The following is a 24,145-nucleotide window of genomic DNA, read 5'->3' on the forward strand; positions in this document are numbered from 1 at the left end:
ACCAGATGATAAAGATGCCATAACCACTACTGGGTACTAAAATTGAATCTGCAAGGGAAATATTTTGAAGATCTCTTGAGAGAGCACCAAATACTCTTTGGAACCACCAACAGAAAACCCACACAGAGGGAGAGATTTGGTTTGATACTTCTAGAACTATCCAGGACTGTTTTGGGAAGAATTTCCCAATGTTGTGATGTATTTACATATTAAAAAATGCACAATGGAAATCAAAACATCTCAAAGGATACCAGTCACTGGTGTCCTAACCCTGGTTACAGGAGCTTCAGACTCTGTAACCACCCAGAGAGGCATTACCCACACAGCAAAACATCAATCCAGCTCCTCACAGGTGGCCATTATGGCAAGGAATAAACCCAAACCAACCCTCCTGGCTTTAACAGCAGGGTCATTATACAAGATTGTCTGGATTTGCCCTTTTTATTCCAGTGTTTCCGTACTTTCTACACACCTATGTACAGAGTTAAACACGTCATTAATTTACAAGCCATGTTAAAACAAACGTTCCACTTTGCCAAACAAAATCCCACAGAGGTCCAAGATTAAAATATATATTACAACAGTATCAGAAACTTCCTTTCCCTGAATGTGGACAATATTGCTTAAGGACTGGGATTCAGGATTCAGCAAAACCATCTCCTGGAACGGCCTCGCTCGACCGTTTTAATTACACCTTGTACAACACACAATTATCCCTGTTGACCACAGACCTGAACTGCAGGAGCAGGAGCACTGCCAGGAGTCTCCAGGGAAGGGATTCACTCTCTGGGCCCTAAATAGACAATATCCTCATTTGGGTCAGTCTCCTTTTGCAAGCACAGGAGTTTTACTTCAGAGACACAGCGAGGCCACGAGCCCAGACTGGAATTTGGGACAAGTAATTTTCAACAGAAAGCCCTACAACCTGCTGCCAGGCTGGAGAGAAAAACCTGAGCTAAAGACCTGCCATGGTAAATGTGCAGTGCAAGCTTTCTGTGAGAACTGTTGCAAAAAAGGTCTGGGTATGTTCTTTAAAAGGAAACCATCTAAATGTATTTAATAAAGGCTCTGATCTGTGGGGATCAGCTCCACGTAACAGCTGGGGCTGTTTGAAGGTGGCACAGCAGCCAACACACGTACAGATGAACTCGTGTTACCCTTGGACATCCCTGGGGTCCCAATGCTACTTTTTTTCTGGTATTTCACCCCCCCAGGGTGAAATGAAGCAGGGAAGAATCATCTCCATTTCCCCAGTGGGAAACAGGCACAAAGAACACAGTTCAGCGTTTGCAGGTGTCTAAGAGGTCACAACCAGCTTCCCTCGAAAGCAGCTGAACTTCAGCTCCTCTTGAAAATCTCAGCCTAAACCTCTCACCCTCAAATCAGTCTTTTGCAGAGTCAGCACCTAATCCAAATCCAGAGCCCACAAAATCCTTTTTACATGTATGTAAAAGCATCTAAATACTGGGAAGTGAGCCTCAGAAATACACATTTGGCACTTTCCCATATTAAAAAGAAATAATTATACATATTTTAATATTGGAACAGGCAGTTCTTTCATGTGAAAGAAAGCTTTCCTCGTGACCTTGTTCACCTGGTTAGGGACAGATTTATTTAGATTTTTAACCTAAAAGCCCAAGTTCTAAGCTACATGAACAGATTGGACTCCAGTCAAGGCAAGGAAGTTCTGCTCACACACAGTAGCAGCAGATTGAACCCATCTCTGAAGTTTCAGAAGGACCATTTCCTCTTTTGGACTGTATGGTGGAAGGCTGTTTATGTAACTGCCACCCCAGCAGCCAAAAGAGTAAGATTCAGCTTGATTTTGCACTTTAAAAAATAAATTCTTTATTATCCAGAAAGGAGCCAAATCATCATCTCACATCATGGAAATGGTCACTTGTAAAGCAATAAATAAGAGGAGGGAGTGTTCTGTGTCACATCCTGAATTTTGTCACTGGTGTCTATTACCCCTCTAGTAAAAGCACAATATTTATGCTATCCAAGTCTCCCTGTACAACAGCTTGTCTGGGAAGGAAAGAAGGCCCCTAAAAATCTTTTGCTAAAGCAATAACAAAAATCTGATTCAGTGAAACTCAGGTTCAAAGTTGGGTTTCACTTCATTCAAAGGAATTTCATTCCATGCACAAATGCAGTACCTGACACACACAGTCACCTTGCCTAGAAATTAATTATGTTCATTTATAGTGAATCAGCTCTTAACCATAAATTATCTATTTACTGCTGATTCAAATAATTTCTCTTTAGTTTCCTATTCAAGCCAGGAGAGCTGCAGGAACAGCACAGGATACAAAATTTAACTTCTTTCAGCAGAAAGTGGAAGTCAGGCTAAATCCACACTGCTACTCCAACAGCAGTAATTAAGAAATTAAAAAAAAAAAAACCCACAACAATTAGGGGCTAAAAAGACTCAAGAAACAATTAAGAATTATGATTATTCAAATCAATGCATTCATAAGATATGAATCATATAAGACAGCATATTGTATGCTTAAAACTGAGAACAAAACACCTTGTATCTCTCAATCTCTAAAGCAACAAAAGAGTTTTGGAAGAACAGGTGTGAAGCAAGTAAAAAAATAAAATCATATTATTCCAAACACTTTATTTGTGAAGGAGTTTCCTGCATGGCCAAGGAAGAGCAATGTCTGAAGTTACAGGACTTACATGATTCAGAAACAACTATGATTTTAAGCTTGGCTTGGTTGTTCTCTACAGTGACCGGGGCAACAGTGATGTGGAGAACTGTTTCTCTGTGCCTGAAGCACAATTCTGGGGAAGATCAATCCTTCCACTGTCTGCTCCTTCAGAAACACTTCTGGTTTGTCCTCCAGGACTGAAGGCAGAGGCACGAGAGTAGTGAACACCCAGCTGGAGTTCCACAGATCCTGGAGATGAACTCAGGTTTACTTGTCTGCAACTGAGACACCTCAGTCAATCCTCCTCAGACAAATCCTGATAACCAGAAATATGCTTCACTTCCACTTCTTTCCGAAAGCTTCATTAAAAGTATCATTAAAACATTATTAGAGAACAAATTAAAGGTGACCTTACCAGCGTGGAAACAAGATACTGGCCAGAATTCAGCTGTCAAGAGAATAACCAGCTGACAGACTTTGAAAGGAGCAGTGACAGATGTGCCACTGTGCAGCTACACACGAGCACCTCACCAGGATCTCTGCACAAGGTTTGGTTCCAGTCTCAGCTCTGGCTGCTCCACGTTTAAAGCTCTGCCCAGCAGCAGCTGCAGGTTGGTGCCACTCCCCTACGCACACAACTGCCCTGCTGCCAGACGCGCACAGTAAATGGCTTTGTGACATTCATGGATGTACTGACAGTCTCTGATAATGCTGGGGACACTCTGACCTCACAGTCTGTACCTGTCTGCCAGGACTCTAGATATCAAATCGGTTCAGGTTGTAGGTGCTGGGGTAGCTCTGCCGCCCGTACTGGAAGTGGTCAGTGAGGACGTTGGTCCGGCCGTACTGAAGGTCTCCGTGCTGGGCAAACCCTGTGAGTCCGTTCTGAGACTTCTCGGGAGGGTTTCGATGCCGTTCCAAATTCACAAGGTCTCCAGTTGTGACAGGAAGCAGCTGCTTCTTTGCTTCTTGGTTTGCGTCATATTTTGTCTAGGAGAGGGAGAAAGAATGTTTTTCATGGAATCACTGAGGTTGGAAGAGACCTCCGAGACCATCGAGTCCAACCTGTGCTCGATCCCCACCTTGTCCCCCAGCCCAGAGCATTGAGTGCCACGTCCAGTTGTTCCCTGGACACCTCCAGGGGTGGGGACTCCATCACCTCCCTGGGCAGCCCCTTCCAAGGTCTAACAACCCCTTCCATGGAGACAGATTTTCTTAAATACCATCTGACATACTCATACACCCAAAAAAAGCAAACAATTAATCTACAATTAATTCTACAATTAATCACTCTCTACACCTGTTAAGAGTCTTAAAATATTAACGGCTTCTAATAAAAACCTAATTCCTCTCACATGCCAAATGAACACAAGCTGCTCTTTTGCTCAAAAGGCTTGAGTTACTTCCCAATCTTCCCTTTTCAAGAAAACATTAAGATCAAAATTGAAGTTTGTGAGAGACCCAAGCACCCAAGTCCTTCGCTTGGGCCACGCTCTGCAATGGAGCTTTACACCCTGTGCTCCACATTTTTGTGCCATTTTTGTTGCACAAAAAATAATTCAAAGCTACTGGAGTGTTCCAAGTGCATTTCCTGAGCAAACAAAGCAGCCCCTCACCTTGTTGTACAAGAAGACCCCGAGGATGGCCGTCATCATCCCCAGGACGTTGGTGCTCGTGACGGGGTTGCGCAGCATGATGAGGGACACTGTGATCACCATGATCCTCTTCGTGGCGTTGGCCACAGAGTAACTGAGGGGGCTGATCAGGTTGAGGATACTGAAGGCAATGACGTTCTGGGCAAAGTTACAGAACCCACTGATTACAAGCAGCATCAAGGTCCAGGACCAATGAGACATCGAGCTCTGCGTTAAAGCAAACAGGAGGAGAAAAAAATTATCTCAGGTTTCAGGTAACAACACAAACACAACCTGAGGCACTTCGTACCTGCCACTGGCAGGAGGAATATCTCAGCTTCACTCTGAAGGGGCCCCAAGCATGGCCATTGTGCAAGTACCAACTCAGAGAACCCAGAGGATGTACCTGCCCCACACATTTGGGAGCCTTTGTTCCCGTCTCCAGCTCCCAAGATTCACACTGTTCCCATAAGCTGCCTCTCCTAACCCTGCCAGGAATTCTCACGATAAACACTGTGTACATTGTTTGTGAAACAACCTGCAGGTGTTTCACAACATTTCCTTCCACGCTGATAAGGAACTACACTGAAACACTTTAGTGCACTTTTTTGGTTGGGCTGTGGCGTTCCCTGTTGGGTTTTATTTACTTTACTGAACTCCTTTCTTAATAGCAAACAGTTCCAATTCCCAAATACGACACTTACCAAGTCATTCTCCACTAGGAAGGAAGAAAGATCTACCAAAACCCACGTTGGGATCATGAAGAACACAGCATGGCACCCAAGGATGTTCAGCAACCGGAGATGATGGATTCGGGAATCTCTTAACACCTGACAAAAGCCATTATTGAACAGCAGTCAAGACACAGTAACAGCTTTAGGTGACAGATAAATTAGAAAAATAAGTAAATACTGTCAGAGTATGAATTTCTTATAAGTCTGACCAAAGAAAAACAGATGTCCATTTGAAAAAAATATGCTTTTTTGAGTGGTGACTCTTGGTATTGATAAGATATTAATATATTTTTAAAGCTCTACAAACCAGAAATCATTTTGTAACTAACTAGAGCCAAGATACACATTTTAATTTTGCTTCTAAGATTTCAAGGAGGGCCCAGTGTTGACGCTGAGTCGTTCACTACAGAGAAAAGATCTGATACAAGATACATTAAAAGCTTTCAAATGAACTGTAAAATTTAAGAAATATTGAACAGTCAGTACAAAAAAAAATCTATGATGAGGAGTAAAGAAAAGGCTCAGGATAAACTCTGAGTTCTGCACAATTTTCAGCTTCAACAGGTAGGAAGAGCTGCAGGAACATGCACATGAAACAGCAACCGCCCCTTTGGGCTCCTTTGACTGTAAAATCAACTAAAAAAAAAATATATATATGTACTTGCAAGTACATACTGTCCACTAAAGAATGATGCTACTGAGCAACACCATGAACAGCAGAAGTGTTACCTTCTTTGAGAAGATGTTCTGAAGGGAAAAGCACAGAGTAGCAGCAAGTGCACTGATGAGTCCCCACATGTCAAAGGAAAGCTCTGTGACGGTGGCCAACAGGACACCAGTGATGATGGGGATCAGAGACAGGTACACCTGGGAGAGGAAGAGAGGAGTACCTTGCATCTTCTAAGAACTTTAATTTCAACTACGTTTATACATCCTGATGATTTGGGGGGGAAAGGAGAAGGACGAATAAAGCAACAGAACCAGGGATCAACTTTTATACTACTGTAGCTTAAGGAAATTAAGTAACTAAAATAGACACTATAGAGCATCACCTTGCTCAGTGTTCACGTTTTACATTCTTAATAGAAGGAAAAGGAACTTGTAAAATCTGCATAATCTAATTCCAGCCACAAACCCCACCCAGCCACCCAAAGCCCGAGCTCTGCTGCCCCAGCCAGCACAGCACACCCCAAACAGCACCAAGAGAAGAAACCTCAGCAAACCTGTCCGCACCTTCGTCGTCTGCTTTTCCTTCATGATGATCCGCGAGAGGAGAACCACCCAAATCGGCATCGTGGCTTTCACTGGGGACGGTAGGAAAACATCCATGGGGACCCCCTGGGCCACGCTGGGATATCCCTCCCTGTCACCCTGCTGGGCACTGCTACCAACACAGGCTGGATCTGGGGGCTCTGGGACACTGTGCTGGGCACCCACAGGAGCACACACCAGGTCCTGGATGCTGGATCTGGCACCAGCACCCACTGGGCACTGGGACACCTCACTGGGCAACCACGGGAGCACCCAGTGGGTACTGGGACACCTCACCGGGCACTCGTATAAGCACACACGGGGCTTCAGGTGACCGCACCCGGACCTGGTACCAGCACACTCTGGGCACTGGGACACTGCGCTGGGCACCGATGTGAACACACACGGGGCTTCAGGTCACCGCGCTGGGCACCAGCACAAGCAAATGCGGGGCCCCAGGACACCCCTCCGGGCACCCCCCCGAGCACAGCCCGGGGTCAAGGCACCCCCCGGGCACCGCCCGCCCCTCGATCCTCACCCGTGTGCGCGTAGGACACCGGGACCCTCCAGAGCGAGACGTGCGCGGACACGGAGGCGAAGTACTTGCCGAAGGCGAGCGGGAGGATGTACCGCGGGTACGCGCGGGGCGGCAGCTGCGCGGGGCCGGCGGGCGGGACCCTCCAGGCGCGGAGCAGCGGCGGCAGGAGCCCGCAGAGCCCCAGGATGTGGAACAGCGACACGGTGACGGGCCGGGGGAAGCCGCCGAGCAGCAGCTTGTTGACCACGTTGCCGCCGGCGCTGAGCCCGTACCAGGCGAGGCACAGCGCGGACACCCGCGCCCCTTCCCGCAGCGCCGGCCCGCGCCCGCCCCGCGCCCCCCCGGCCCCGGCCCCGGGCCCGGCGGGAGCCGCCAGCGGGGCCGCCATCGCTGCGGAGCCGCCGAACGTCAGCGCCGACAGCGCGTCGCTTCCTGGGGCGGGGCGGGCGCGGGGCCCCGGCGGGGCCGGAGCATCCCCGTCATTTCCTCCGCACCTGCCCCGCGGCCCCGCCGCGCTCCCCCCGCGCCCCCCCGGCCCCGCCACCCCCGCGTCCCCCCGCGCCGCATCCCCTCCGCACCCCCGCGTCCCGCAGCCCCGCGCCCCGCGGGGGTTGAGCCCCGGGAGAGCCCCGAGGGGTTCTAATGACCCGCGGGACACAAAACCGCATCAAAAGCCCCGCTGGGAGGGGGTTTTGCAGCGCTGCTGAGCCCGGCCCGTGTGACAGCGAGCGGCGCGGGGCAGGGACGGAGCGAAGGTCACGGGCTGGGAGCCACCGGGACATTCGCTGCTGACCTTTAAAACTAACTCCGGGAACACGTAACGCCGGCTGGGGGAAAGGATGGGTGAGTACCTGGCAGGCAGGAGGGGTTCTAGAGCCCGGCTCATCCACGCACTCTGTCAAAAGACGTTTTTGCAGCGTTAATACCGATAAAAACATGCACTTCAGGTAATGGCGATTCCCAGAAGGTTTGCTGATGAGCCATTTCGTGTCATGCACTGACAAGAAAGAAATGGCAGCGTATTAACTTCAGGTTTTAGGACTAGAAGGATAAATTTTGCGAGAGAGGTAGGAGAAAGCAGTAGCAGAGTAACTGAGTCATGCACAAATGAGAGTCCACAGCAGGTACGCACATGGTAAACTTCATTTGAACTTGTTTACAAAATTGACAAAAAAATATCACCTTGTAAACTTATTCACATTTGTAGGAGCTCACAGAACTGGTTATACTGGCATGCTGAAATAAAGATTGTCAAGCCTCGTCTCACCCTGGATGACACCAAGTGAGTTGACCTTTTAACAGCAGCAACAAACTCGGCATGGAACAAGATTTAAAGCTTGCACTGGGAAGGAGTTTCTCCAGCGGTTTTGTACCACAGGGAAAGGGCCAGGTCTGATTCCTGATGCTGACTCAAGCAACTGAGCACCAGCAGTTTGTTGGATATAATCTGAAAGCTGTGATGAACTTCGGGCATCACCTCACCAAGTGTGGTCCTCAAGGGCCATCAATTGCATCAGAAATGGAAGCAGTGGAGAAAAAGATGGAGTTTTATCAAGTGTAATGCAATACTTTGTCATTTCCTGAAGTTTGCCCTCTAGTCAAAGGCCTCAAAAGAGCACAGACCCTGTTCCTAAATGGGATCATTCAGGGAAGGAGGGAGGAGGGGCAGAGGGAGATAAGATGCACAGTATTTTTTTACATAAACAAAACTCAAGCATTTCCAAAGTGACCAGCAGCTCATCCCTCTACCATCAAATCTACCACTCGGAACTGCAAGACAGGAGCTTTCCCCAACTCCAAACCACACTGGCTCCACCTCATCAACTGCAGAACAACAAAATGGAAGTAAACTGAAAATATACTTGGAAGCATTTTTTTGGTAACCACTTTTCACTCCCAGACCTCAGATTTCAGAAATGGAAGCACAGAGACATCAGGTTTCTGAGACACCCACACATTTCAGTAGCAGTCAGATCACAAAAGCAGTAGGTTTGAACAAGAATGACATAAAAATAAACCAAACCTCATCAGTTGTATTCCAGGGAATGAACCAACTTAATGTGGTCAGGAGCACCCTTCTGTGAAAACCAGGGAAGAGCCTGACTCTGCTCTCAAAGGCAGGAGAACTCTTGCCAAGGCTCTTCTCCAGCACAAACGGGTTAACAGCATTAACATCACTAAACCTGGGAATATTTTTGGTATAGTGTCCCCTGTTCCCCTGGGCAGAAGCCCAGCACTGGGGACTGCAGAAAACAGCCAGTCCCAAATGCTAAAGCAATTACAGGTATTAAAATCCTTCACTTTCTATACCCAGGCTGCTTCAGAAAGCACTGTAACAGTGAGGAATAAAATATTACAAAGTTACTGAAACAAGAAAATGAACTCTGATTCCTTTAGACTTTGAGGTACATTAACAGCAATTGGGTTATCAGTCTCCAGAGTTAAAAACAAAATCTAACCTGTGTGACTGAACACCACCAAGGTACTTGGAAGACATCCCATATATCCCTAAGAGTTGCTCTCAGCAGTGTCCATGGCATTTGGCTTCACCAAACTGCTCCAATGGATTCCTAGGGTCAAGGGTCCCTTGGCTGGGCTGAACTGAGCAAACTTGGAGGGGGGGGAGGAAAACGAGTGAAATATAAATAATTCACAAACTGTTTTGTGCAAATTTTTTTTATTTCCACATTTATATCACAACGTGTCCACTTAAAGGACCAAATAGCAAAGTTGCTCCCTTCTGCATCCCAGGAACACAGAAGTCTAGTTACTGTACATTCACTAAGGCTCTTTGTTTTTGCAAATTGCGTTTATGATGGATATCCATAAGGCAAACAATATCTAAAGGAATGGTAACAAGTATATTTCCAGCATACAAACAGGCTTCCTTTTTCCCTCTCACAGTACAGTTACAAACTTGTAGCACCCTCATTACATTTAGATTCTAGAAAAGGTGATTTTTCTTTTTATTTTTTTGTTCTTTTTTTTTTTTTTTTTTTTTTTACCTAGAAGTTTGCAGGAAGGGAAAAGGAGGAAAAATATTTGGCTGGTGGTGGTGGGATCAAAAAATATCGTTAAACATCTAGTTTTTGCAGCATTTCTCAGAGACTGGATTTAAACTGAAACCAGACTAAAGGATGTGGATGCCTATGGAATGTTGAGCTGAAGCTGGAGGCCCAGCCTGCAGTGCAACACCTGCTGTTTAAAACCCAATCTCCGTTTACCACATGACTTTAGACCAACGCAATCATGTTCAGAGATGTGATAGAAATAAAACTACAGTTTTTGCACATTGTCTCTCGAATATCTCACTGCCAAATAAAAAAAAACCCAAATCAAGTCAAATAAATAGATGCATATTTTGTTAAGGTAACTTCCACAATTTTCTCTGTACCTGCCTGTACTAAGATTCCGGCATTCAGAAAGTGCTGGAAATCCTCTTCACTTCTTGGGGACTAACACTTTTTATAGCTGGCTGGCTATAGAGTTTTGAACTCACTGATCAACCTTCGTATGCCTTCCTTTGCAATTGTTAGTAAACTGGTAGCAGCATTTCACAAAAGGAGAATTTAAAGGAACGAGCTGGAAAGGCCCAGCTCCCTCCCCCCCTCTGCTCGTGGGGCCTGTTTGTCCAGGACAGGAGGCTCTCTCCAGCTGGAAGTGGCATCGTGTCTGCCAGTTTTGCCAACTGCAGGTGTAAAAAAAGCAGGGTTTTAGCAAAAACCTGCTCTCAGTCTAGGCAGACGTAAGGCAGGATGTTCAACCTCCCATCATCCCCGTGTGGATCTAAGGATATGCACTGTGTCCAATCATACCAGTTACCCTGTGTGTCATAACAACCGTTCACGCCCGGCCAGTTGTGGTCACGTATCCTGTCGAGGTCATCGCTCGTGACCTCCCTGGTGACCCCAGGCAAGTCTGTAGGTTTGCTGTTAGGAGCTAGAACGTGAGTCTTTCTAGCCTCTTTTCTAGTGCTTTCCTCCTGCTTTAAATACTCAGACATGAAGTAGTGAGCTCCTGGAGTCTGTACTCCTGATGAGGACAGCAAGCTACTCTGTCTGTTTAAATATGACTGAATGATTTCATTTCTGGATAACTCTTTCCAGTTCGTTTGTTCAAAAGGGCTTTGCAGGTTGGGTTTTTGCTCCTGCTTTTCCGTTTCTGTCCTGTGCTGTTCAGTAAGTGCAGGGATTTCTACCTGCAAAGGATCTTTCGGTGTTAAAGGTTTTATCTGTCCTGTCATGGGATCAAAAGTGAGTTTTCTCTCTTTTAACCTCACAGGTTTCACACCCCCTTCTGTCACGTGCCCATCCAAGTTGACTGTGTAGTCTCTGGGTCGGTACCTTTTCTTCTTTTTACTATCAGACCCTGAAGCAGCATCGTCACTGTCCATTTTGGAAGTGTCCTGCGGGAAGCCCACGTGTGGCAGGAGCGACTCCCCGGGGTGGGTGCCAGCCTTGCAGGTAGGAGATGTGTGGAGGGTCCCCGCTGGGTGCCTGTGTCCCTCAGGAGGGACCTGCTGCTCCTGCCAGTGCTGCGGGACCTCGGTGGCCGAGGGCTGGGGGAGCTCCAGTCTCTTGGCTGGCAGTGGAGGTGTGGGTGGTTGCATCAGGGATGGTGGTGGCGATGGCACCTGTGCAGTGTCTAAGAACTGAGACCTCTGAGATGGACTGGGCATCGAATCCTTTGGTGAGTACGTGCTGTGCTGCCGAGCAAAAGTATCCTGCCTAACATTCCTGGGGCTAAAGGAGGAGCAGCGAGGGCTCTTGGGCTGGTGGGGGCCCGTGGTCTCTTCTGATTTATCATGCTGCTGAAGCACTGCAGTCTTTAGTAACGAGGAAGTGCTTGAAGGTTTTACAAGTCCTGGAGAACTGGTGTGAGGTTTTACAGCATTTACTGGGATCTTATTGTGTTTATCGTTTTCACTGAGTTCTGTCCTGCTGCTCTCGGGCCCCGTGTGTAGATTTACGTCTACAGGACTGGGAAAATTTTCAGGACTACCTCCAATTCCGTTTGTTGGAGGAGGTGAAGAGTTTTGTAATACTTCATGACTAGCTTTGGAGACTTTTGGGGGAGGAGGGCCCTGCTGCCCATCCCTGTGATCGCCTTTCCTTTTCCGATTTCCCAGTTTCTCTGGTTTGGGAGAATTCAGTTTCTGTATGTCATTCCTGCTTTTCAACTCGCTGATGGGCTTCGCTCCAGCCACAGCAGGAAGTTGTGTCTCTGGTTTGCAGTTGTGAGCACCTCCATTCGCTGATCCAGGTGGATTGGGGAGCCCTCTTGGCACTGGGTCATTCTGGGTCACGGGTTCTATCAACTTCTGCCAATTCCGCAACAATTTCTTGGCACGTTTGGCAAGTTCCTCATTGGATGTCTTCTTCCTCACCTCATTGATGAGCCTCCCGAGTCTTGTTTCCTACAAAGACAGACAAGTTGTTTTACAAACAGGTATCATCACCCCAAGAAAAACTCTTAAAGGAACGTTTCTGCTTTTGCTCACCCTGAGAAATGCCTGGTTAAAAACACTAAAGATTTAAGTGTTGAATTGATCTTTTCGGAAGGGATTAGTCCAGCGCTCGGCCACTCAACATGAAACCAGCTGTGGGTTTCAAGTCTTTATTCCCTGAGCTGGGAAAAACATCAGAAAGGAATTCTTTAATGAGAAAGAACATTGAGAATAAAGGTGTGAGTTCAGATGCAGCACCCAAAAGGTGTGTGTTTACCACAGTGAAAGTCTAGGATCTGCAGAAAGAGCCAAGAGAAAAGAATTCCAGGGTCTTTGCCTGTTACAGTAACAATTAACAATAAAAATCTCCATTTGCCAAAGCTGACTGCTAGGTGTGACATGTCCTACCTTCCTCCTCCACCTCTCCTCTCCCTTCACTCCCAAGAATCTTGGAAACACATGGAAGAGCCATTTAAACAAATTCCTGGGGTGTCCCAAAGTGGTTTTGTGAGCGGAAGGAAGTGAAGTGTTTGATTGTTCCCAAAGCACATTTGAAAACAAAGAATTGTTCCACAAGTCAGATTATTTAAGAAAAGGACTTCAAAGGAGAACACAGACCAGCCTGGGAGAGAAATATGCAACCTGTTGGGATACATATGTTGAAATAACAGGTGGGGTTGTAATTAAGCAACAGTTAAAAGCAAGGAACACCGCTAATTTCAATACAAAGGGTGAAAAAAAATATAAATCAGCCATAAAACTTCTTTGGGCTGTTTCTATGAGTGGCCAGTGAGACTGCAGCTCTCCCACACCTGCTCTCACCAAAAAGATCAGGTATTGAAACCTGCTTAAATGAATTTAAGATTGATTTTAAAGACACACAGCAACTATATTCCTATTTCAGATTTCTGGTGCTTGGTCACCAAACATCTACGAAGGTGACCAAAACTGCAGAGTCACGTTGCTGAAGGCACCCAAATTCATCAGTGGCAAGTGATGATTAATGTAGTGCCCTGCACAAACAGGAACTGTGCTGCCCAGAATACTGATCTGGCCCAGAAAGGATCCCTGTGTTCAGCGAGATGTCGGAAGCAGCACGAGAGGGACAAAATAATATCTTAATTGTGAATCCTTTGCAATCCATCTATTGTTTCCAGAAAAGCTCCAATGGAAATCAGAAAGGCAGAGAAAGTCCTTTTATACACACAAAAATCATGTTCAGAGCGTGACATACCTCGAGTGCCTCTTTGGTAATGGGATATTTCTCCAGGCTGGAGATCACTTCCAGCACTGCCACCATGTTATGGATCTGCAACAAGGAACACAAAGTCACTTCATGTTTCATGTACAGGTCTTAGTTATCAAATGTAATTTAAGACCTTCCACTTTATAATTGCTGGGAGCCTTAATCACAAACTGCTATCAGACTGTCTGGCTTTGGGGAGCTGATTGTTCAAGAAATAGGGACAAGGACACTTTACTGACCTAGATGGAAGCTGCAGGAGCTGTAACAAACACACTCTTATGTAAAACTCAAGGAAACATTTGCAATTAAACAGCTGTGACTTAGTAGCAAAGTTCTGAGACCCCTGGGCAAAGCATCAATTAATTGTCCTAACGGGAAACAAGTGCCCAGCAGACCAAGAGCAGCAGCCACTCCAATGGGAAATCTGGATTTTTTTTAGGCACCGCTTCAGATTTACAGAAGTCACTGTTGTACAGTTTTATTCACCATATTGCTGCTTCCTGTGGCTGCACACCAAGAGTCTCCAGAGGCTCCTGGGGCCGGGGCTGTGCCCAGCAGGTGTCCCCAGACCATTGTCCGGACCGGCCGCGGCTCCTCCGGCCACTCCAACACCCCCGGGACCCCCGTGCTGGGGGGGAACACGAGGAGGAGGAACTGCACAAACCCACAAAAATCACATTTAAAAAGTGAGCATCAGGTTTTCTCATGGGCTGCACTGCAGCATTTCGGCCCCATGAGTGAGCTGCACACAAACACAGCTCCCACAGTCTGAACATCCCCAGCACATGCGTGATTTTAATCATTTTAATGATTTCCACAAGGAACCCCAGATCCACGTTTTAGGGACATGGGTTACAGGTGAATTTGGTAATCTTAGAGAGCTTTTCCAACCTAAACGAGTTTATGTTGGAAACACAGAGATCCCTAATTTCCATTACCTGATGTTACAAGCACTGAAACCCGGAATTTCTAATTCACCTTTGGAGGCAGATTTAAAAGATAAGCACAGGAAAACTTGAATCACAGTCTCATTTATTGCTTAATTGCATTTGTGACTCAACTGGACATGAAGTGCATGTGAGAAAAACCTCTCAGCAAGAACCTCTGCATGGATCCCACATCACCCTGAAGCCTGAGCAGGAGCATCACCAGCAGCTCTGTCCCCCAGCCACACTCCCCTGCAGGATTCTTCATTTTAAAAAGACCAAACTTTGTAAGAATTGGCTTTTTCAAGTCAGTTCTACCCTTCCCCTAAGATACAACAGAAGAACCAGGAGCTGAAGTCTCTTTCTTTCAGGAAATCTTGGGCATAGACCATGTTCTGTCCATCCCAGCAGACCTGTTTAATGCTGAGGGTACCTGGATAAACCTGGCAGTGATGAAATATCTGCCCTGATTTTCTGATTTATTTATCAAACTTATGTTTAAAAGTCTATACAGGCTTTGAATGATTCTAAGTCTTACAGGCTGTGAAACCAACTTCAGGCCAAAGATTAATTAATTTGTCCTGGTTCTTTCTTCACTGAACTACGTTGTCTCTGCAGATATTTACAGCCCTATCACGAGGTCAGGTCTGGTAAAACTCTGCTTAACCTTTAGAGCAGCAATAGCACCTATTCTGACATATTTTAGTTTTCACTATTTCACTTCAGTGCACTGACTTTCTTCCATGTTTTGATCCTTGCCCTGCCCTCAGTGCTCAGGAAGCATAGTTTAGCACCACAGTTTAACTAATACATAATACCAGGGTTGGGGTTTTTTTCAGTTTCTAGCACCAGAGCCCTTAGAATAGTTAATGCTCAATTCTGGGAGTTTCCAGACACATTTTTAAACTTGTAAAACATGATACTCTCCTTCCCAACACAGATTTTAGACTCTGCACTACCAGGGTGCAAAAGGCTCTGCATTGCATACACCAGTAATTGATACAACAATTTTTGCAGTTACTGGTAAGCCCCAAATATTCATTATCTAAATGACAAACTGATGGCAAAAAAAAAGGATTGTCAGCCTATCAGGAAGGGGAGAGGGATGTTGTGTGTACACACACCTACAGAAAGATGAAAACAGGTCAGGGAATTTCCAATAACAGCTTTGCCTTTGTTCAACACACACGAATGGATCCCCCCAATGGTAAATCACCTCCCCGGGCCTGGGTCTACACCAGGACTGACAGGCTGGGACTTCCCTCCCTCCTCTGGGGACATGTGGTGCCAATTAAGGACAGTGAAAGTGGCTTTACACCACTCAACTCCTGCTAAAACACAACCCACCCGTTTGGGATTCCTCACACATTTGTCACCAATGCAGAGCACGAGGGCTCCCAACATCTCACACTTCCAGCAAGAAGCTCCTCTCATTTTCCCTTTTTTCACCTATAGGAAAGTTTGGTTCTTTAAAAATAAATAAATGCGACGTTCAGGCAGGTTCAACAACTTCTTCCCCCTTCCCCAGTAGTTTCCTTGGAACGTTTCAATGAAACTGCCATAAAGAGGAGTTTATAATGAAAATCAAATTGCCTATTTTAAAATAACACAGACTATGAAGTTTCTTGGGGTGCAGTTAAACAGCAATGGAAACAAGATGACCTCCCAAAACACTCCAAGTATCACCCATTCCATGAGAAGACACCTTTTGGGATAACAGCAATATTGCACACCAGCATCTTTACCTTAAACCATCTGTCACTGGCTTAATAAAATTCATATATGTCACATAACCAACATGAGACTGACTCTACAAAACCTACCAGAACCTTCCTACTTTGAGCAGCACCAGAAATGTCGATTTATTAATACAAAGGGCTATTGAAGATGCTTATTGGATACACAGCAAAGTTCCACAGAGCAGAGTGGGACAGGGAATTTTGGCAGCCTGGCTCTCCAGACCCCGGTCAAGAGTGTAACTGCACCAGTCAGTGCCTCAAGAACTTGCATTTTAGTTTCCATTTGCCTTTGTCTGCTTGCACTGCAGCCCTTAGCACCCCCCAAAACAACAACTGCCATGAAGCAACCCCAGGACCTGCATTTGGGAGCTTTCAGGAACCAGCTCAGAATAATTTACAGAGTGTTCCCAATGATCCCGAGCCGTTCCCGTGCTGGGAGCATTGACTGGCACAGACCAACTCACTCGAAAGTTTACTGCAGAACATCTGCTTTGAGTCATCTGTGATAATCCCTTCCAGCCAACCCTAATGACAGCCACAGAAAACAAATCTTATTTATTCCATGCAAGGCTCCTTAAGTCATCCAGCCATTCAGCCACACTCTGGAGCTTTACTACTGCTATCCAAGATCTTTTCCAAGTTAAGCACTAAATGTTTTTACTCCAGCCTCAGACAAAAGCAGGGGTTTCTGAACTCTCTGGAAAAGATCAAGCAGCTTAATTTCCTTTTCTTAACTGCCGTCTTAATCCTATTTTAGCATTTATAAACCAGGACCAATTCAGTAACTAACTTCAGGGGAAGTGTTACACAGCAGTTTAAGGGGGGGGTTTGGGAAGTTTGAGGTACAGCTGCTCCCTCCCACCTCCAATTCCAATGACACCTTCCATGGGAGATGTGAAAACAGCAGCAAGCTCAGCATCCACACGAGCTGCATCACCATTTCCACATGCTGGGATGAGTTTTCTGTTGGACCAGCACGCTCCATGTCATGTTTTGATTCTCTTCCTTCACCTCCAGACCAGTCCAGATCCCAAACACAACAGGAACACCCATGTAACACCTCCCTGCCTTCCCCAGGACTGCCTGGACACAGCACAACCTGCACTCCCTCCACTGCTGCCTGAGAAACAAATGTTACACAAACTTTCTACTGCAGTCATTTGGATAAAGCAATTTCAAGTTTTGGTTGTTTTTTTTTTGTTTGGTTGGGGTGTTTTCACATTTCACAGGGATGTTTCTAAAGATCTCTGCATGCACAACTAGACCAGATCTGAGTTAGCAAAGATGGCATTGCTGAGACACTTAGTTAGGCCTGGAGTAGGAGAAGGAGCAGCTATTTCTGTGTAACATGAAAACATTGGTGCACAATCGCAAAAAACTTGCAGTGAAACTGCTAATGCAGTTTCCTGCCCACTGTGTTCTGGTAGAAAGGCACTTTTGCATCACAAAGTTCACATAACAAGGCTAAAAGGCATCTTTTGATACAGTTTCATCGTCCACCTGGGTCACATCAGCACCTTTACAAGTTTTTAAAGGGTATTTAAACTTGGTCTGCTAAGTCCAGAGTCCCCCATCACTGACACTCTGCTGAAACCAAAGTGTAACACCATCATCCTCCCAAAATCACAGTTAAATAATCAATAACCTGACTCCACTGTGGGCCAGGTGAAACAGAGCTCACAGGTATCACAACACACTGGCTTGGAGAGAAAGTATTTGCCACCATACTTCAACTTACTTACTCAAAATATCTATAAATACTCCAAATGTTGCTGGTTTCAAAGAAGGTGCTTTGGCATCATTGTCCCACCTGCAGCAACAAAGCAGTTTGACAGAAGCAAGCAGAGAAGTGGAGACACCACAGAAGTCTGAACAGCTCTTCCATCTTCCTACAAATCCAGGTGTCTATTGCCAAGCTGGAGTTTTCTGTTGCCAGTCAATACAAGGAGGGTCCACACAGTTCACAGGAGCATTTGTACAGTTTTTGTTGTCCTCCCCCTGCTCCTGGGGCCGGCAGCACTTCATGGAGGAGTTCCCAAACTGTCACAGGTCACAGGGCTGTGTACATCCTCAGGAAAACGTTCAAGAAAATCCTGGGTTCAGGGTGAATCTTGCTGAAATGGCCACGGAGGCAGAACTGATTCCAAGGAGGTGCAGTGCCCACTCCAGGAGCGACAGCATCTGCTGCTGTTCCTTCTTTTCGGAGCTCTCGGCGTCACCTGCAGCCAAGCACCAACTCCTCGCCCACACTGGGGTCCCCCAGCAGTGCCACATCTTGCCCCCAGCACTGCTTTTGTATAAAAGCTACTTCACTGCATAATAATCTAAAATATGGAATAATAAGAAGAGAAAAGTTGCTGTTTCACAGGAGGCTTTATTTGAACGTGGCAATGGAAACACAGCGGTGCAGAGTTTATTCACCTCACAGGTAATAAGATAATCAGACACTGACAACACACACCAACAGGAAACTGGAATGTAATTTTTGTTCAAAGATACAGCCCAAACACACCAAGTTAGAATCCAGGTTACAACATGCTGGTATTTAGTTCAGTTCCCTTGCAGCTGATCTATTAACAGTTCCCCCTACCCCCAACCTGACACGGTGTTGTCTAAAGATAGGGAACACCAGACACTACTCACAGCCACCACATACCAAAAAGATGATCATGCACTACTTTGTTCATAATCACTGAAAATGTTTGAAAGTCAGTTTGCCAAGAAAGTTCCAATACTAACCAAAGATATTCTTGGAGGTAGAGGCCAGTTTTCAAATAGTATTTTAGTAAAACAGATCTTTAAACATGAAGAAATCGATGGTTTGGGTTGAAAGTCATCCACTGGGAATATCTTCTATGATAGACAAATTCATTTGGAGTCCATGCCTTAAAAAAATGATTAATTTGTGGTACAAAACACAAGTAAAAGGTAGAAGAAATCCTTCTCGACCACCAAGAACAGTCCAAAGAGTGTCCAGGCACAATAAGCATTATCTGTACCTCCAGACTTAGAATTTCCAGGCCTAATTTAAAGAGTCAAAGCAATTTGCATATGTCTTATCTATATTTAGGCTTTATTCAGTGGTAAAGTAACATCATCCAGATTCCTTTCTGTGTATACACTTTACAAAGCCAGGATCAAACAAGACTAAGGGCAGGTTCCAATAAAATTCTGTAATGCGAAGAAACGGCCAGAGCTGAAATATTTCCCTGGAGTGGGTTGAGCCCTCTGCTCCCTCCTGGCAGTGCCCACACACATCCCTGGGCTGTGGAGAGGCCACAGCAGCCAAGGGAATAAGGAGAGTTTGCCAGCAGAAACAACACCAGAAAATACAACTGGTCCCAGCACTTACAAAGGGCCTGGAGACACAAATCCCCAGCAGTGGAAGTGCCACCAATGCTCCAGCTTTTCTCCCCATGGCCCATTCCCAGTGACACATCCAAGGGCCCTGACACAGCAAGAATACACTCCATGCTTGGGCAAGGCGAGGAAAACCACCCAACAAGAGGAGTGTCCATTGGAGGAGCCATTTAGAAGACACAAGAGGTGGTAAAATACTGACTGTGAAGACAAGACACACCCCCAGCTCATGGGACAGAAGTGGCACTGAGGGAAAAGCTCCTGACTCCAGGAAAAGGTCTTTAAGGCCAAGAGAAAACATCAACAGTGACAGACTTTTCTCCATTTGTATTTATTAGCCAATAACTGGGAGACATTTTTGTTCCTGCAGAGAGAAATACTTGTCTGTCAACTCCAACAGTTACTAAGCATTTTGTATAATACCTTAGGAATTGTACCTGTAGTGCCAGCCCTCAGTTGCAGATGAAACAGAGAATGTGAACCCCCACATTTCTTTTTCCACCCCCACAAAAAACCCTGGGCAAATAAAAATTCATTAGCCTGATTTAAAAAGACCAGCAGCTGAAGAAATAATAATCAATTGGAAAAGTGCGTGGCACAAATTCCAGAGTAAGGGCCATGGAGCACAATGCCAGGCACTCACTGCTACTCTCACTGGCACCCACCAGGGAAGATAATTTAGTGTTGTTTTCCACACAACCCCAAACTGCAAGGAATGGTACAGGAATCAAACTGATCTGGAATTACATGTCCTTTCAAGGTGTGACAGTTCACAAAGAACATACACAGAGAGGTCAGAGGACAGAGGTGGAAAGAGGTTTTGAAAACATGGTTAGTAACAAAAAGTTTAAGTACTCATTTCACACAGTATTGAAAAAATAGGGATGAAACATGTGAAGCTTGAAACCAGCCTTCCTCTGCATTATTAGTCATAATAAAGAAAATGTTAATCAACCGTTTTCGTGCTCACTGGCCTGATTTGCAACAAGACAAACACTGATTACATATAAAATACCCAGAGAGCTACCAATGCACTCAAATAAGCTCTTCAATACTCTCCACGATTAGACAAGTTCTGAAGGAGCTGTTTTATAAAGGTGATGCTACTTCAGGGAAGGTCATGGACCACAAAGCTCCACCAAGACCCTTCCATGGAAGGTCCCCTACCATTCCCACCTGGGGAACAGATACACACTGAAACACCCATTTCTATTTGCTCCAAACTAGACTCAGAGTGGCAATTTAAGATTCTGTCCTCTCGAAGAGATCCATACAGCTGGAGCAGTTTGTATTATAAAGGACTTATAAATTCAATGCTCCAAACCTCCCTGCCCCAGCACAGTGCTCTGAGTAAATGTGAACCCAAAGGAAATGCCCAAGGTTTCCATCCCACTCAGGCTCTGTGGTCACTGTCTATCACCATTTCACCAACTCACATCCCCTCCAATCCCCTCAATCATTGCACTGGTCCTAAGGACACCCAACCATGATAGAGTTTCCTTTGTCCACATCAGAATCATTTCTCCTTCTCTTCCTCCTGTACAAAAACTTCAACCAGACTAATATTGGTAGTTACTATTTATTATAAGCCATGGACTGAGATCCAAAATTATTGCTTCAAAATTTAGAGAGCCATAAAATGAGGCTGCTGTGCAAGAAAAGTCACGGGAACAACTGGTCCTACTTCGATGAGACAGAAAGGCAGTTTGATAACTATTCAAGCAGAATAATACAAAAAAATCCAGCCTTAAAATGTGCCCCTTCAGATTTATCATGACTTTGGTGCTTTCTACTGTAAGGAACTCACCTGACCTCACTGTGGTACCTCCCTGGGTTATGGTAAGGGCACAGTCAGGCACCAAACAGCCCTCAAAGGCATTGCTTGGACAAAATCATTCTGTGATTATCAGCTCCACCTTAATCCACTCCAGAGTGGACATTTAAAATCATGCAACATGCACTGAAGGACTCGATGAGAATGGCTTCAAGGGGTCCAGAGCTTTCTGAAGTTCTTAAATATTATGTAACCCCTTCACAGAGTATCTGCTGAGAGCTGCTAACACGGAGCAGTTTATATTTGAATGCAACTCAGAAAGGCCCTATTAATGTCACCACAATACAGACTTTTCACTCTTTTCTTAAAAAATAAAGCCATCTATCAATGTATAAGTGTATTTTAAATGCAGCAGGCAAACAGTTATCAAATTCCTAGGGAAGCTTCTTAGACAATTACTTAAATGATGGAGGAATCATTTAAGGAATGATTCCTTAAAACGAATCTTAAGGGAGATGAGAGCCTGATGAATAAAATGTTGAATACATTGTAGAATTTATTAATTCATCACACTGGAGAGTAATATGCTCCTGTGACTGCTCATGAGAATTTAAGCATGGTGTGTTTGTTCACAAAACTGGAGAAAAATAGTCTTACAAACTGGGAAAGTTTTAAATGTCAGGTTTGCAGAGAAGTCACTGTATCCTTTCAACAACAGTTACCAGCACAACACTTCTGTCAGGACATACCACAAGGGAGCTCTATGGATATGCAAAAAAAACCTGAAATGGATTTACCCATCTCCTAGAATCACTGCTCATCAAATTTTAGATTAAACACTGCTGCCAGTCACCCACTTCCAAATAACTCTGTTCTCTGAAGACCGTGCAGGTCCTCAGGACAATCCCACCTGTCAGGAAAGTGGAGCCTTCTCAGTGGAGAACACTTGGCCATTGCAGCCAGTGGAAATACTTGGGAACAAAATGCCTTTTCTACCTTTGGATGGGAAAAAAGCCTTTCCCAGAGGAAGGTGAGCACGGAGCCATTTCAACTCAGGGCTTACCAGCTGAAGGGTTACTGTGAGAGCTGCCCCACTCCAGAGCTGAGTGCCCAGTGTTTTATTTGTATTTAAACCCAGAATACAGAATCATTGAATCACAGAATGGTTTGGGTTGAGAGGGACCCTAAAGTCCATCTCATCCCAGCCACTGCCATGAGCAGGGACACCTCTCACTAGACCAGGTTGCTCCAACCTGGCTTTGGACACTTCCAGGGATGGGGAAGAACATTCAGGAAGCTGCAACCTGGCGCTCGTTATTTCTAACCTTGGAGCAAAAAACTTCACCATTTCCACTTCAGAAAGCCCCAGTGAGGCTTAAGCCCCTTGGCAGCCTGTCTTAAAAAAGTCCAGTGAAGAAAATACAAAGTCAAAACCCAATAGCTCAGATTTGGACAGACAAACTCCTCCACACATGACAATGGACACCGAGTTTTACACAGTGCACAGACCCCTCCCAGTGTGCTCAGCCCATGAGCTGCAGGCACCCACCTTCACAAATGCACCTTAAACATCACCTCCTGCCTCTGCTCTTCCATCTCATTGTGCTCAACTCTATTCAAGAATCAACTGTAGTTTCTCCAAGGATTAACTATAATATTGAAATATTTTTTTCCTGGAACTGTCAGGATGATAACTTATATACAGAAATAAACTCCCTGTTCTTTCTCTTGCAGTTTAAGTATGGAGTACAAGGAGTGTTACACACTGATCTGTTCAAAAAGCTCTGCTTAAGCCATGGCTCGAGTTACAGATACTTGTAGATGTGCTGGAAGTTTGTTCACCAAGGAGAATTTATGACTGTGCATCACTACCCTGGGAAAACACCATGTTCCTCTACCTTCCATAGTTCTACCCTCCTTAACAAATAAATCAATGCAGACCTGTACTATAATTGTGATACTCCACAAGCTGATCCTGCATGGAAACTATGTGAGAAAGCAGCTCCACAAAGTGCTGGTTGTCACTGTCAGACAAGACTTCCACCTCTGCACACTCATCTTCACAGCAGAGCCTGAAAACACAGCCAGATCCCAGAGCCAGCTGTGGACTCAGGATCTCTCCTCCTCAGCTGCTGGGTTAGAAACCACTTTGCTCAGTAAAACAGAACTAATTACATTTTACTTCCAGTGACTCCTCAATGGAAACTGCTACCACTGACTGTTTGGACATGCTGAAAATTGTATACTTTGGTATTAACAATCACACTCCACTGCCCTGTGAAAGCCATGCCCCAGAAAACACCAATTCACTGCCGAGTTTAGCAGATTGCACCTCAAATTAAAGCAATTTGCTGGCACTTAAATATTGTTCCAGACACTGAAAGCATGAATTACCCACAGAAAGAGTAATTTAGCTGTTAGAATACTGAATAAACAAACCTATATTATATTAAACTGAATGTGAGGCACTTACTTACCTTTACCTTAAATATTTCTTTAAAGGCCAAGAGTATAAGTGGGGCCACATCATACCACGTTACACAGACAGAAGGAAGTTTATTTGGAGTTATCACCAAGCTCAAAATGGGTGAGAGGAGATAACAGCAAAGCGTTATCAGCCAAAACAGACATGTTTTTTTATGTTTAAGAACTACCCTGACATTAATTTTAACTCCAAGTCTTATATATTAGAGTAATTCTGCCTTAAAAGAAGTGCTTCTTGACTAATTTCCTCAGCAGGCAGAATCGATTCCTCCTTTCCCACTTCTGAAACTTTTGTGGTTCCTTTAAAATAGAAAACTCTTACTTGTCAGCTGCAGCACCTTCTTGAAGAAACT

General features: G+C 45.3%; 2 protein-coding genes across 5 annotated transcripts; both read right to left on the bottom strand.

The window, feature by feature from the left end:
* Window positions 1-1,823: 1,823 nt before the first annotated feature.
* Window positions 1,824-7,224, bottom strand: SLC35E1 (solute carrier family 35 member E1). The gene is made up of 6 exons (XM_027706222.1): window positions 6,818-7,224; window positions 6,262-6,332; window positions 5,758-5,895; window positions 4,999-5,124; window positions 4,277-4,522; window positions 1,824-3,650 (listed from the first exon to the last, which is right to left on the bottom strand). Exons 1-6 carry the CDS (start codon window positions 7,203-7,205, stop codon window positions 3,417-3,419), a joined length of 1,203 nt encoding a protein of 400 aa, XP_027562023.1. The 5' UTR covers window positions 7,206-7,224; the 3' UTR covers window positions 1,824-3,416.
* A 2,253-nt stretch (window positions 7,225-9,477) lies between these two features.
* MED26 (mediator complex subunit 26) lies at window positions 9,478-23,804 on the bottom strand. 4 transcript variants are annotated; one of them, XM_027706187.1, is made up of 3 exons: window positions 23,786-23,804; window positions 13,498-13,572; window positions 9,478-12,233 (listed from the first exon to the last, which is right to left on the bottom strand). In XM_027706187.1, the coding sequence occupies exons 2-3, from the start codon at window positions 13,561-13,563 to the stop codon at window positions 10,548-10,550; spliced, it is 1,752 nt and encodes a 583-aa protein (XP_027561988.1). In that variant the 5' UTR covers window positions 13,564-13,572; window positions 23,786-23,804; the 3' UTR covers window positions 9,478-10,547. The 4 variants fall into 4 exon arrangements, with proteins under 4 accessions (XP_027561988.1, XP_027561987.1, XP_027561989.1 ...); XM_027706186.1 differs by lacking the exon at window positions 23,786-23,804 and adding an exon at window positions 17,917-19,847; XM_027706188.1 differs by lacking the exon at window positions 23,786-23,804 and adding an exon at window positions 15,041-15,045.
* Window positions 23,805-24,145: the final 341 nt, after the last annotated feature.

The sequence above is a fragment of the Neopelma chrysocephalum genome, unplaced genomic scaffold, assembly GCF_003984885.1.
Source record: "Neopelma chrysocephalum unplaced genomic scaffold, ASM398488v2 Primary Assembly neopelma1_365, whole genome shotgun sequence".
In the NCBI taxonomy this organism is placed as follows: Eukaryota; Metazoa; Chordata; class Aves; order Passeriformes; family Pipridae; genus Neopelma; species Neopelma chrysocephalum.

Bases quoted from the DNA above. Each gene is read 5' to 3' on its own strand.
- MED26 (XM_027706184.1), bottom strand. From the start codon at position 13,608: ATGAAACATGAAGTGACTTTGTGTTCCTTGTTGCAGATCCATAACATG. The intron at 12,234-13,497 runs GTATGTCACGCT...CTGTCTTTGTAG, and splicing joins TTACCAAAGAGGCACTCGAG to GAAACAAGACTCGGGAGGCT.
- SLC35E1 (XM_027706222.1), bottom strand. From the start codon at position 7,205: ATGGCGGCCCCGCTGGCGGCTCCCGCCGGGCCCGGGGCCGGGGCCGGG. The intron at 5,896-6,261 runs GTGCGGACAGGT...TTCCTCTCCCAG, and splicing joins AGGAAAAGCAGACGACGAAG to GTGTACCTGTCTCTGATCCC. The intron at 4,523-4,998 runs GTAAGTGTCGTA...GCTTTAACGCAG, and splicing joins TCCTAGTGGAGAATGACTTG to AGCTCGATGTCTCATTGGTC.